Consider the following 12,085-nt stretch of genomic DNA (forward strand, 5'->3'; position numbering starts at 1 on the left):
TCTACAACACTAGGGCAAAGCAAGAGCCTGCCCTTGTTTAACTTCTGTGCTTTCACAATTGTCTTTCTGAGCAAAGCTGAGTATCAAACGGTTCTGTGCTGAGCACATAAATCACTTGGATCACTCAATATATGAGCTGTCTCTGCAGGCTGACGAAAGAATCCTGGCGAGGAAGATTAAACAGAAAAATATGTCTCTCCTCCTCTCCAAACCCGCGCCGCGCATGCACACTCACCTCTCCTTCTCCGCAAAATCATTTTGTAACTTTTGTTCTTTCTCAAGCGCTATGTTCTCAGCTTGGTTCTTCAGGGTCTGTTCATATTCTCGGATCTTCTCTTTAAGTGCTTTTATTGTAACCTCTACAGGAAAATAAGAGGCAAACAATGAGTGTACACAGCTCCACGTAGCTCCAGAACATAAGGCTTGCTCTGCCCTGTAGGCTCAGTGTGTTTTAAACTTTAGCTCTTCAACTCTGACACAAAATCAATGGATACGAGTCCCTTTGGAGACCTTTTACTCCCTAAATGTTCAATTGAACTTTAAACGTTTAGGTTGAGAAGGATCAATGGAGTTTGCTGGAAAGCATGGTGAAGGTTTCTCTAACATGACTAGGAAAAAAAAATCAATTGTAAAATATAATATCACCTTATTGACTAGTCTCAAATTAGCTCGCTGCCTAGTGGAGATTAATAAAGTCCCAGTGTGGGTTTAAGTATGCATTTACACATAGAGCAGTTAATTCACACAACCATGCTCATGTAAAAAGCGGCAGTTTTACTATGGTCCATGCACAGATGCAACCTAGAACTAATTGAACACATAGCTGGGCCACAGCTACGTTCTGCTTCACGACGGATGAAAAACACGGCAGTTAAATCTTAACCGCTGCATTAACAGTAGATTGGATTCAACAGACACGGTGGAGCCCTGCGTATTCGCTTACTCTAACAGCCATCGCCATCGATGCCAGGCTTTACATACAAGTATTCATGAGCGTAACTTTCTGCGCGCATTTTCAGTCTTCCATGAGAATTCAAGGAGACCTTTCCCTCGGAGGGAGCAGGTTTTTGCATTTCCCGTGCACCGTCACGGATGGCAGAAGCAGCACAGAGTGGGCTGGCTGCTGCGGAGCTCTCACGGGCGGCATCTCGTAACGTGCCTTCATCTGCCTGCACACGAGAGCCCTCCAACTCCAGCCGCAGCAAAGGGCAGAATCCTTCCAGGGCTTGTGAGAGGAAAAGCAAGACACTCACCAGAGCTTGCTTTGTAACAATAATGGAATTTGGAAAAAGCATCAGACTGCCAGAAGACTCGCAGCTAGCAACGCATTTCAATGGCCTTGCACAGGGATGCACTGTTTTAAAAGCAGCAGCTTATTAGCGGATGCTATTAACAATACTTCAGGGGAAAAGCAAAATGTTTCTGCAGAAATGCAGGAGAAAGACAAACTCTACTAGGAAAATTAAAGCCTGCAGAGCTAAAAAAAATCAATAAATCCATGCAACCTTAGAATAATCCGTTAAAAGTCAAGGGGGCTAGAGAAGTACAAAACCAGACAGCTAATACTTGGGGACAAGGTCCATTGCCTGGGAACTACACAAACAGCAGCTGGGTCCACAGGTACTACAGGAAGGGAGAACAGCTGGAACCATGATAAAACATGATTGCCAGCAAACCCCTGAGTTTGAATGAATGAACAGGGTTTTGCTAGCCAGATGCCTGATGAAGCTCGTTACTGATCAACAAGTCCTGTAAGGGACACGTCACCAGATTTTTATTTCCTTTAAAGGAAGGAAAAATTCTTCTCTGAGGTGTGCGAAGTAAAGTGAATTTTGATCTTTTCCTGAATGAGCAAAGGATGATGAACTATTTATACTGAAGCAACTTTTGCTCCAGATACTTCTAGACATAAATCTGCAAAACTATTCAGGTATTTGAAGAAGGTGCATATGCCACTTCTGATGAAAATGAGATGCAGCAAATCCAACTTAGAGGCTTTTGCCAAATGTCTAAAATTGTACTCAGAACCGAGCCTTGAACATGGGAACGAGCGCTGTGCATAGGGAAGCAGGTGCATGACTGAGCAATGTTTCCTGGTGCAGGAAACATTCTTCTGAAACATAAGAAAACTCCAACAGTTTCAAAGACAGCAGGCTCGTTTCTCATTGAGGTTTTCATGTATTTTCATGTATTTTCATGTACTCTAGTTTCACTAAAGCTTACTTAAAGCTTACTTAAATAATTAAACAGTCTTTGGATAGTCTCTGGAGTAAATACGAAGTCTGCTAAGCGTACTCTGTTTATAGACCTGTACATGGAAAAATAGTGCAGAAAGACTCACTTTTTACAGCGTTTTGTGTTCGTATAAAATACTAGACATTTTGTGTGTGCACATGTGTGTCTGTGTGAGATGTACACGTTACATGCATGCACACACATTTAGCTTGCTGTCTGCAGAACAACAGTTTTTCATAAAATGTCTGCATGTAACTTCACCGTGCCGGTGGTCTAACTCTCAGGTAGTGCTCCAGGGAACAGCCAAAAAGAATAACTCAGAAGAATAACTTCAATACTTTTTGAAACGTACCCTGATTTTTCACCTCAGCAAACTCCTTATTGTATTCTTCTAGAGTTTCCCTAAGTTTCTGGTTCTCTGTTTCAATATCGTGCATACGCTGAACCTTCAGCTGAAGCTGCTGTCCTAAATCCAAGGCCGGAACCGGATCTGAAAAAGAAACAATAAATAAATTGTAAAATAACTGCTACACCTCTGCAACACAAGCAGTTCAGAGCATGTGTCCTTTTTTCTCTATTAATACCCACTTTCGGTCACAGCAAGGCGCCACTTCAATTTACTTTTCCTGTATGTTCCACACCTCATATCCTACATAATTCCAAAAAAAAATAGATTATACCTACATTTACTATACCTACGTTACTCCTTAAATTGGGGAGCAACCACTGGAGCCAAGCCTGGGGGAAATTTCCAGCTTGCTGCAGAGGCTAAAGCAGGCTGCTAGTTGAGGAAGAGCCTGAGATTAGCCTTCATTAGCTCAGCTTTGGGGACACGCACCATTGATATAAAATCAGCTCTCTGTTCTCCTAAGCACACCAGTGCCTCGCATGGACTTGCAGGCTCAGAGGGAAACATGATGTCTTCACATATAGGATTTGGCTCCCCTTTAGCCAAATGCTGAAAAGCATCTTGAAAGCAACAGCAGAGTTTGAGAGCGTCATAAAAACGATGCTAAGGCACATGGCATGTTTCATGTTGCAAATTTTTACTTTCAAAACAAGAACTGCTGAGGAAAAAAAGCAATCCAACCTGTACCTCTGACGGGTAGCTGGCATCTCTGAAATACCTCCACTCCTGCAGAAGCGAATGGCTCAGGGAAATTGCAGCCTTCTGCACAACTGAGCACTAGCAGGTTATCTGATTATGGAGAACTGCTGTATTTTTTTCAAATTGAGAGATCAGCAATAATAGAAAGTACTGGGTGAACTTAATCGATTCCACGAACCTGAGATTTCATTGCTCTTATTTGCTATTTTTCTTATAATATTTATTTCATAAAAAAATAGAAGTTACTGTGTATGTTTGCAGTATTAACTCTACTATGTTCCCTTTTGCTAAAGGGAGTCCTTAGAATATACCTGACACGTATTCACGCATAATTTATCCTGGGATTTCTTCCCAGTCAGAACAGGAAAATGTTGGAGTGCAACGGACTTAGAAAAGATTATTGAATACATTTCTGTTATGGGCGCCAGCATCTCTTGTGAAACGGCTGCAAAGATTTAGTCTCCTGGGGAGGAATGCTAAACACCAAACTCAGTGGATCAACAACAGTATATATTAGGGAGTTCACTTAATTTTCAACCACGACAGTCATTAATTTTTCAGACCACCCTCAGTCTCTGGAAACACATAATAAGTCTATTGTACCTCTGTTAACACATTAAGCATGAGCCTGTGTGTTTTTTCAATATGCCAGCGTTGTTTCATAGTTTATAAAAGAATAGTGCTGGGTTATGTTGAACTCGGAGACGTTATAAGTAGCAGTCTGCTGCATTTTGTTACTTGGTTTCTTCAACAACTTATGGCATTACCCTGTTCATAATACAAAATCTAGGTTGCTTGTCATCTGTTCTCTGTACATACATAGTTTATGACTACATAGCTTTTTCATTTATGCTTTTTAGGCCAAATACTTTTCGTTATTATTATCTGTATTAAAATATTTATAATAAATCAAACTTAAAATGTTATTGTGGCAGAGACAGGGGGTACAGGTAAGGAATTAAATATAAAGTTTAAGTCACAGCGGTAGCAGGAGTTAAAAGTCCCTACAATATTTATGCATGGTCCAATTAAGGTACAGGCTGTCACAACATCAGCCTTCTCCCACGGAGGTCTGCCAGCCGCTATCTGAAATGACCATCCTGCAGCTCAGCATTTCTCCAAAGGAGCTCGCCCAGAATATTCATCTGCTGAGGGTGAAAAAAGGCTGGACTGTCTCAATCCATCTGCCTTAAATTGCCATAGGAACTTCCAAGTACAGCCAGCGAGCACCTAAAGCTTCAGCCATGATACCTCTATAAAGGAGGGTCAAAATGCCACAACGAAGGAAATTGTATTCTGCAAAACTGTGGTTGCGCTTCTCTTTCCCTGCCCTTTTTTTTTAATGCATCCACTGCAAAAAGTCAGGACATGCCGAAGACTTATTTTCCTCTAAATATACAAGATTTTTAACATTTAAATTACCAGGAATTGTAAGTCAAAAATAACATAGACATTATAAAGTGAATAATGACTAAACCTTTAACTGAATTTGCAATCCCTGAGAAGCTTTATGTTCAAAATGAAAATGCTTGCAATCTCATAATTATTCATCAGGACATGTATATTTAATTTAGCTCTATTAAAGGTTAATGTTCAAGTAGCAAAACAGTGGCAGAACAACCAAAATGTAAAAACAGTCTCTGCCTATTAAACTTCAAACTTTGCTAGAGCCTATTTGAAGGACTAATGGCCTGCAGCCACTAAATAGCGCTTGAGGACATGTAAGAAAAATGTGGCAGAAGCACCTCTTAGACTTAATTTTTATAAACTGCATCAAAGAAAACTAATCACTGCATGACAATAAAGCGACCAAGACAGTTAAGCTAGAGACATAAATGATTCATTTTTGGATGCCCAAGAATGAACCCCAACAAGCTCTTTAATCTCAAGAAGGAAAAAGCAATGATTTTTGTATTTACAAACTCCAATAATGTGAGGCCAGTATAAACCCTACAGTCGAGGTGATTTCCTCTTACCTGAGTGGGGAAGATTTAAAAAGAAAGCAGAACTGCTCTGTCCCCTTGCACACATGCATGCATGGAAAAGCACACCTTTTTATATTAACCAGGTTTACAAAGTGTGTTTCATGTCATTTAACAGGAGGTCACTGCATTTTTAAATATGCAGTGGACCAAAACTTTCAATTCATTACACAAACAACAGGCATACACATTGGAAAAAAAAAAAGGAAAAAAAAGTCTTTTTTTGGTAATTTCTAGAGAAAAATCATCCTAATTAACGCTAAAATGCGGAAGAATTTCTGCAAATTATTCTCGGGGTTTGCATCTTCCCTAGTTTGCAGAAGTTCGTGACCCCTGCTGGGCCCGGGCCAGGCACGGAGCGAGGAAAGCGGCCAAGGAATCTCATCCGAATCCCCCGAGGTGCCCAAGTGCCTCCCTGCTGCCCGGCAGGAGCCAGCTGAGATGTCTGTTTTTACACTGAACTCCGTGAATTTGTCACTAGCTCTTCCCATGGCGGGAGAGGCCTCCTCCACGCCACCGCGACACAGAAACCTTCACAACGAGCACTCCGCTCCGGCCAGACAGGTACCTGAAGAGCATTTTGGGTTAAAAAACATTAAAGAAGGTGCCCTGGCTGTGAGTTGGGAAAACCCCAGGGCTCCAAGGGAGCGGCGTGGGCCGGGCAGCCGCGCCTGGGCGTGAGGCGCTGCCGGGCGCGCGCGTCCCCCCACACGCGCGGCCATGGCGGCCCGCACGCGCGCCCGCGCCGCCTGCAATCATACGATTACATAATTAACCCAGCTGTCTCATTAAGAAAATCAACTGGAATTCAGGGCATAATTAGTCATACAGCAATTAGCATGCTGATGAGCAACTGATGAAAAGCTGTCTAGATAGCGAGTATGCTGGGACCACCCTCGTTATTTAAAAAAGAGGGGGGGACCCCCCCGGCCCGGCGAGGAGGCAGAGCGGGCTCCGAGCCGGTGCTCCCAACCGCTCCGATGGAGCCGCCTGGGTTTGGGAGGGCAAAACCATGGAGAAAAGCCATGGAAAAGCAAAACTCGCCCTCCCTGTGAGGCCGGGCTGGTTTAAAGAGACTCAGTGCTTTAACCTGCGAAGCAGCAGGCTGGGAGATGGGCTGCCCAGGGAAATTTTGCCAAACGAAGTGGAAAAAATGTGTCACTGTTTAAATGTATGATTTACATAGCACTGGCCAATTACTCTAAAAAAGAAATATATATATATATATTTAATAAATCAATGCAGAGACCTGCTCTGTTGAAAATTCCCCCGGCCAAGCTGCTGGCACAAGCTCACCTGAGCGCGGTGGACACGAACCCGGGCGCGGGTTTCGTTGCCTGTCTCTGCTGCCCCGAGTCCCTGCGTCCACCGCCCTGTCTGCGCGCGACAGCATCGAGCGGCGCGTCTGCCCCATAGCTTAAAATGGAGAGCGCCCGAAGAGACTTTTCCAAAACAAAAGACTTTCCCGAAATCCCCTCCTCCCTCCTCATTACGGGCCTGAGCCACGGCAAGCGGTGGGAAAGCAAGTCGGGAGACAGCGTCAGAACTATGGGGGCAATTAATATTTTATCTCGCTGGTAATGCGCTTCCTAAGGTTCGGATCTAAAAATAAGCCATCGAAGGCAATGTGAATCTCTTTCAAAAATACTGCATTTCTGTTGCCTGAACTCTGTCGCTAGTAAAGCTTTCTTAGCGGCTGCTCTCAAGAAACACCCACGCAAAGCGATAAGGAAAGGGGGGAAAAAACCTTTCGTACACAAGTTTGTTGCATGGAATTGTATTAAAAAGGGGGTAGAAAGCCAGCACTGAAGCTCTGCTTTGTCACAGTCCTGCTGTCAGAAAGCAAGAGAAGTTTTTTGACTTTTTAAGTGCCTCCTTAGGCAGCCCGGCAGCCCACACTTCTCACGAACTGGCTTTTCTGGGGGACATTTGGGGCTGCCAGCAGAAGAGCAGCAAGCGGGAGCTGCCTCGGATGCACTAAGTGCTTTCTTGGGAGGCTGTGTGTCTGAAAATAACTTGAAAATGTGTTTTAGAAAAAATAATAATTACACTGTCGCTCTTGAATATTCAAACACCTCACAGCATACTTAATTAATTCATTAATTATTCCCCAGAAAATTTCAGGGGTAAATTGAAATAGCCTAGAGAGATTGAGACAAAGATTTGGTGGAATAAATGATAGCTTGCCTCCTTCTCCCCCGTGACTCTGCTAGCCCAGGGACACGGGAGCTACCGCCGCGATTCTGCTAGAAACAAAGCTCAGCGTCTCTCCAGCGCCTCACTGGGTAAAAAAAAGCCTGAAAAGGGTAGACCTTCAAAGAAGGAAAAAATCTTTCTCCTGTTCATTTCCCCCACATTTTTAAAGCATTCTCCTGCCCCTCCTGCTACTAGGATATTTTGCATAAAGGAATGTATTAGGGATTTGAAGTGCTCACAAGAGGATGAGGAAATTTCCTATTAAAAAAAAAAAGAAAAAGAAGAAAACAAAATCAACCCCCCCCCCCACCAGAATCCCAGATTCTGCAGCCCCAAAATCGCGCAGCCCATGCGGCTCCCTGGGAAGCGGTGCGAGGTCGGGTACAGCCCTCTGACACACCGTCCTACAGACCCCCTGGCCACAGGGAGGCTCTGGACCTCACGGCCACTTATTTGCAAACATCTTTTCCCCCAGTTTTGGTCAGCGGCTGCTGCAAAAGATGCCCTGGACCAGACCCAGAGAAGCCTCTCACCTCTAGTAGCCAAAAAAAGTCAAACCAGGCAGGGTAAATTACTGTCTCCTTAATGAACTGCATCACAGTTCCCCTTGCTTTCAAAGCAGCAATGAAAATTAATCTTCTAGGAAAAAAAAAGTTTTCATATTAAAAGCGGGGTATGCATAATAGGTGATACAATATTATAAGCTTTTGGGGAATAGTATATGCCAGCCAAAAAAGGATCTAGTGAGTTACAAGAGAAACTGCGTTTTGAGAACGCTTCAATTTCATTTCTAATATTCTAGCAATGGCTGACGACATCTGAATTTACTGCTTGCAGACTGAACTCAATGCAAAGCTAAAGCAAAGCACCCTTACACTGAAAGTTTCATTTCTCCTATTTTGAAACTATAAAAAGAAAAATGAACTCTCCAATGTATTTGAAAGCACTTCAGCCACACCATCCTTTATTTCCCCTAAAAGCTTCTGAAAATATGTAGCATTAAACACTCAGGAACTGGGGGGGATTCTAATTCCAGCTCTTCCTGCAACAGGGTGAGGGAACAGCCCATCACCCTCCTGTTTCACTCTGAGTATCCCGCACTGCTTCAGGCACCAGGGTTGGGGATGCTCCGACTCCAGGCCCTAAAGTACCTTGTTCCAAGGGGTGCTGTGGTTGGCACCCCTCAGGGAGATCCTCTCTGCTTTACAGTAAGTTATTCCTGCTGCTCTTCGCTGCATCCTTACCCTTACATGCACCTCTGCTTCCTGCTGGGTCAGCAGCCTACCAAGTCCAACAGGGCTTGACAACCACACAGTACTTTTTTTAAAGCATTAGGAATATTTTCCTTCTAATATTTATCCATTTTTTGCAAGAAAAAAAGAAGAACAAGAAGAAAAAAAGAAGCACTATCTGGTGTCAGCCAGCTCAACCTCAAGCCACGCTTGCAGGTAACAAAGCTGATTTCAGCTTCCAAGTACTAACTAGGCTTAACTTCCAGACTTGGATTTTATCGGATCGTCAGCTGTGTTTGGAGAGACCCCCTGCCTCTCTCCGTAGGAGGGTGTGTGAACACTTTGGTGCCCAGCAGTGAGCACCGTCCTGCTCCCTTTCCTCCTGGCGCTCCTCCCTGCCGCAGGGATTTCTGTTTTCCCTGCCACGTTAAGGCAGGGATCCCTTGGTAGGGACCTTCATTCACTTTCATTGCAAAGTAAGGGACAGCAAATCCACGCACCCTTTCACTTTATGCTTCTTTCTTGCATTTTATTTAACTATATTTCATTTGCAAAGGAACCCCCATTTTGACACACATCAGACCCACCTTAGGCAGGTCACCCCGCTGGAAGCATCTCTGCAGAAGTGCCCGTGCTCAGCAATCCTGACACGCGACACAGCCGGGCCAGGCTCCAGCCTGCCTCTTTGCACAGGGTCTTCCCACACGATTAGCAATTACCAGCACTCTGAGATGTAACTTTTTCAAAGCTGTTTTTAGTCTTTTGCTTCAGGACACACTTGATGTCTTCCCTTGGCAGGGAACCACTTCTCCTTTACACCTTTTCACATCTTTCCTAAATTCACACGCAAGCAGCTCCTCCATGGGCACGCAGCGCTCCCAAACACTTGAGCAGCTTTCTGGACATTCGGATATGCTGAAGTCCATGTCCTCCTGTGTGGACTAGCACCAATCTTTGTGCCTTCTCTTTAAATGTGCCTTCACTTTACAAACAAATGAACAACATAACATATATAAAGAGAACGACCTCATAAATATTTACCCCCTTCAACACAAGCAAAAAACCCCTCAAACCTGTTTGTTTTTGTTTTTTTAATATCACCATTAATGTCGCAACTACTTTTAAGAGGGGAGTTTTCACCTAGCTAGAAAGGTGGGTCTGTAGAGCTGCAAGTTGGGAAGCAAGTGAGAATTACTTTCATTACTTTCATTTCTGCCTGTAGAAATAATTCCCTAACACTTATTCTAATCGATTACTCATGTTAAAGGAATTTTGTCACTGCTCAACTAAATCACCACTTCACTTGGTGCCAGGTCTGCAGCACGGCAAGACTGCGGGGCCTCTGCTGAGGCTCCCTGGAAAAGGCAGGGAAAGACAGGATTTCCACTTGGGACATCTAACAGGATATTTCGTTTGGACAGCACAGGTAAAAAAAAAATATATATATATATATTTTTTTCTGCTTACTCTCTCTGTCATTTTACCCCTTCCTTAAAAAGTGGCTCCTCGGAGCACACAAACACACAGTGCTCTTTATCCAGCACCAAATATTAGCAGAGACCTGCGGACAGTCCCCGATACCCCCCATGTGTCCCGGGCAGCCCCGATCCCAGCTCGGCTCATCCCGCTCCGAGCTGCCCGGCTCCCGCTCCGAGCCCGGACGTCTCCGGCCGCCCCGTCCGCGCGCCGAAGCGCCCCGGTGCTCGGAGCGGCTCCGGAGGGAGGACACGCGGCGGGAGGGAGCCGCGGAGCCGAGCGCGGCCGCCGAGCGCGTCCCGCTGCCGCCTGCCCTCCAGGCAGCACGCGGGAGAGCGGCTTCCAGCCGCCCTTTGCAAGCAAACTCCTAGCAGGACTGCAAAACGCAGGATCCTTCGCTCATTTTTTAGAGGAAATGCACGAACGAACCCGAATTCCGTTGAAATGTTGCCACAACAGGGCACCGGCTTTTCTGTTTAAGGCAGAACTTGTTTCTTCTCCTACACGCTCGCTGTACTGAAAACCGAGCAAACGAAAATGTGACATCACGCAGGAACCGGACAGTAATAGAGGCACTTTGTAAAGTGACAGTCTCTTTGAGCGGTTTTATCCAGAACCTGTTGTTTGCAATTCACTTTTGGTCTCCACATTGTAACCTTCTCTTGAATATTACAGTGAATTTTGGTAAAGAAAAAAATAAATACAGAGCCAAATGTTTAAGTAGTGAAGACTCCTCCTTTTGAAAAGAAAAATATCTAATTTTTGACATTTTTAACATTTCGTATTTCTCTCTTCCAGCTTTAGAAGACCAGAATTATAAATACAGTATTCCTGCGGAGGAACACGTCTGAGCTCTGCTTCTCCAGACACTTGTAAAACACAGCTCCAACTTCACTCCAAGTATTTCCAAGATTAAGACTTTATAAGCCATGGGTGCTAACACAGAACACTGAACTATATAAAATTAGACAGAAAGAAATCCTGTACAGAAGGAAAAAAGCCTCCTCAAAATAAGGACACGATCTTTTGCTTCAAAATAATAATAAAAAAAAATCCTTTTAAAGGTAAGTTGTGACAGTCTTGTTGATTAGTGCAATTCATTCAGCAGCACTCCCTTTTCTCTAGATCTCTACTGCATACCGAAAATAGGCAATGAAATGAGAAAATTAATTGCATTAATTAAAAATGTTCGGTCTCAAGCAAGACAGAATAATTTGAGTGAGAATTAAGGCTGTATAAATGTACATAAACCACAGTATTTTCTGTGATACGTGCCTTCCTTAAGGAAGGATAAATTTTCTAGCACAAACCAATGACAATGCTATTTTAAAACTAATGCAAAAATGGAGAGATACATTGAAAAGTTTACGTTATCTTTTAAGGAGAGTAACATCTGATGTATACAGGAGCATTTACAAGTAAACACCACCCTTGCCACAAATTCTTTCCTTGTAAGTCTGAGCGAAAACTCTGCTCAAGTCAGGAAAGCAAATCATTAAACTTGGCTGAATCCATAAAGCACTATAGCTGGAGTTTCAATACAGATCATTTTATAGTAAAATTAAAATAGAAGCTCTTTTTAATTATATAAAGTGTGCACATTATCACTGACAAGAGGAATACACGCTTTCCTCAAGAACCATAAAATTGGCTGCTGGGAATTAGGCATCAGCTGCAATTATTATATAGCCCTATAAAGGATATTGAGCGGCTGATGGAACTGCACCCTTGCCACGTACCGACGATGCTCAGAACGAGCCAGAGCCTTCCCAAAGCACCGCAGCTCCCTTCACCACCGCAAGGAAAACCTCCCAGGATTTGGGAGTGCACCAAGATACCCGAAATACCCAATGGAC

The 12,085-nt window shown here is 43.8% G+C and overlaps 1 protein-coding gene across 6 annotated transcripts in view; it reads right to left on the reverse strand.

Annotated features, from left to right (window-relative positions):
- Positions 1–12,085, reverse strand: part of CUX1 (cut like homeobox 1) — a 236,915-nt gene that overhangs the window by 114,747 nt on the left and 110,083 nt on the right. For all 6 annotated transcript variants that reach the window (XM_088530092.1, XM_088530090.1, XM_088530089.1 and 3 more), the window contains exons 5-6: positions 2,588–2,725; positions 236–359 (exon numbers count right to left, since the gene is read on the reverse strand). In XM_088530092.1, the coding sequence (XP_088386218.1) occupies positions 236–359; positions 2,588–2,725 (262 nt within the window). The remainder of the gene's footprint in view (positions 1–235; positions 360–2,587; positions 2,726–12,085) is intronic.

This window comes from Tinamus guttatus, unplaced genomic scaffold (genome assembly GCF_059628265.1).
Source record: "Tinamus guttatus ecotype Peru unplaced genomic scaffold, ASM5962826v1 Tinamus_guttatus_pri_ptg000356l, whole genome shotgun sequence".
NCBI lineage: Eukaryota > Metazoa > Chordata > Aves > Tinamiformes > Tinamidae > Tinamus > Tinamus guttatus.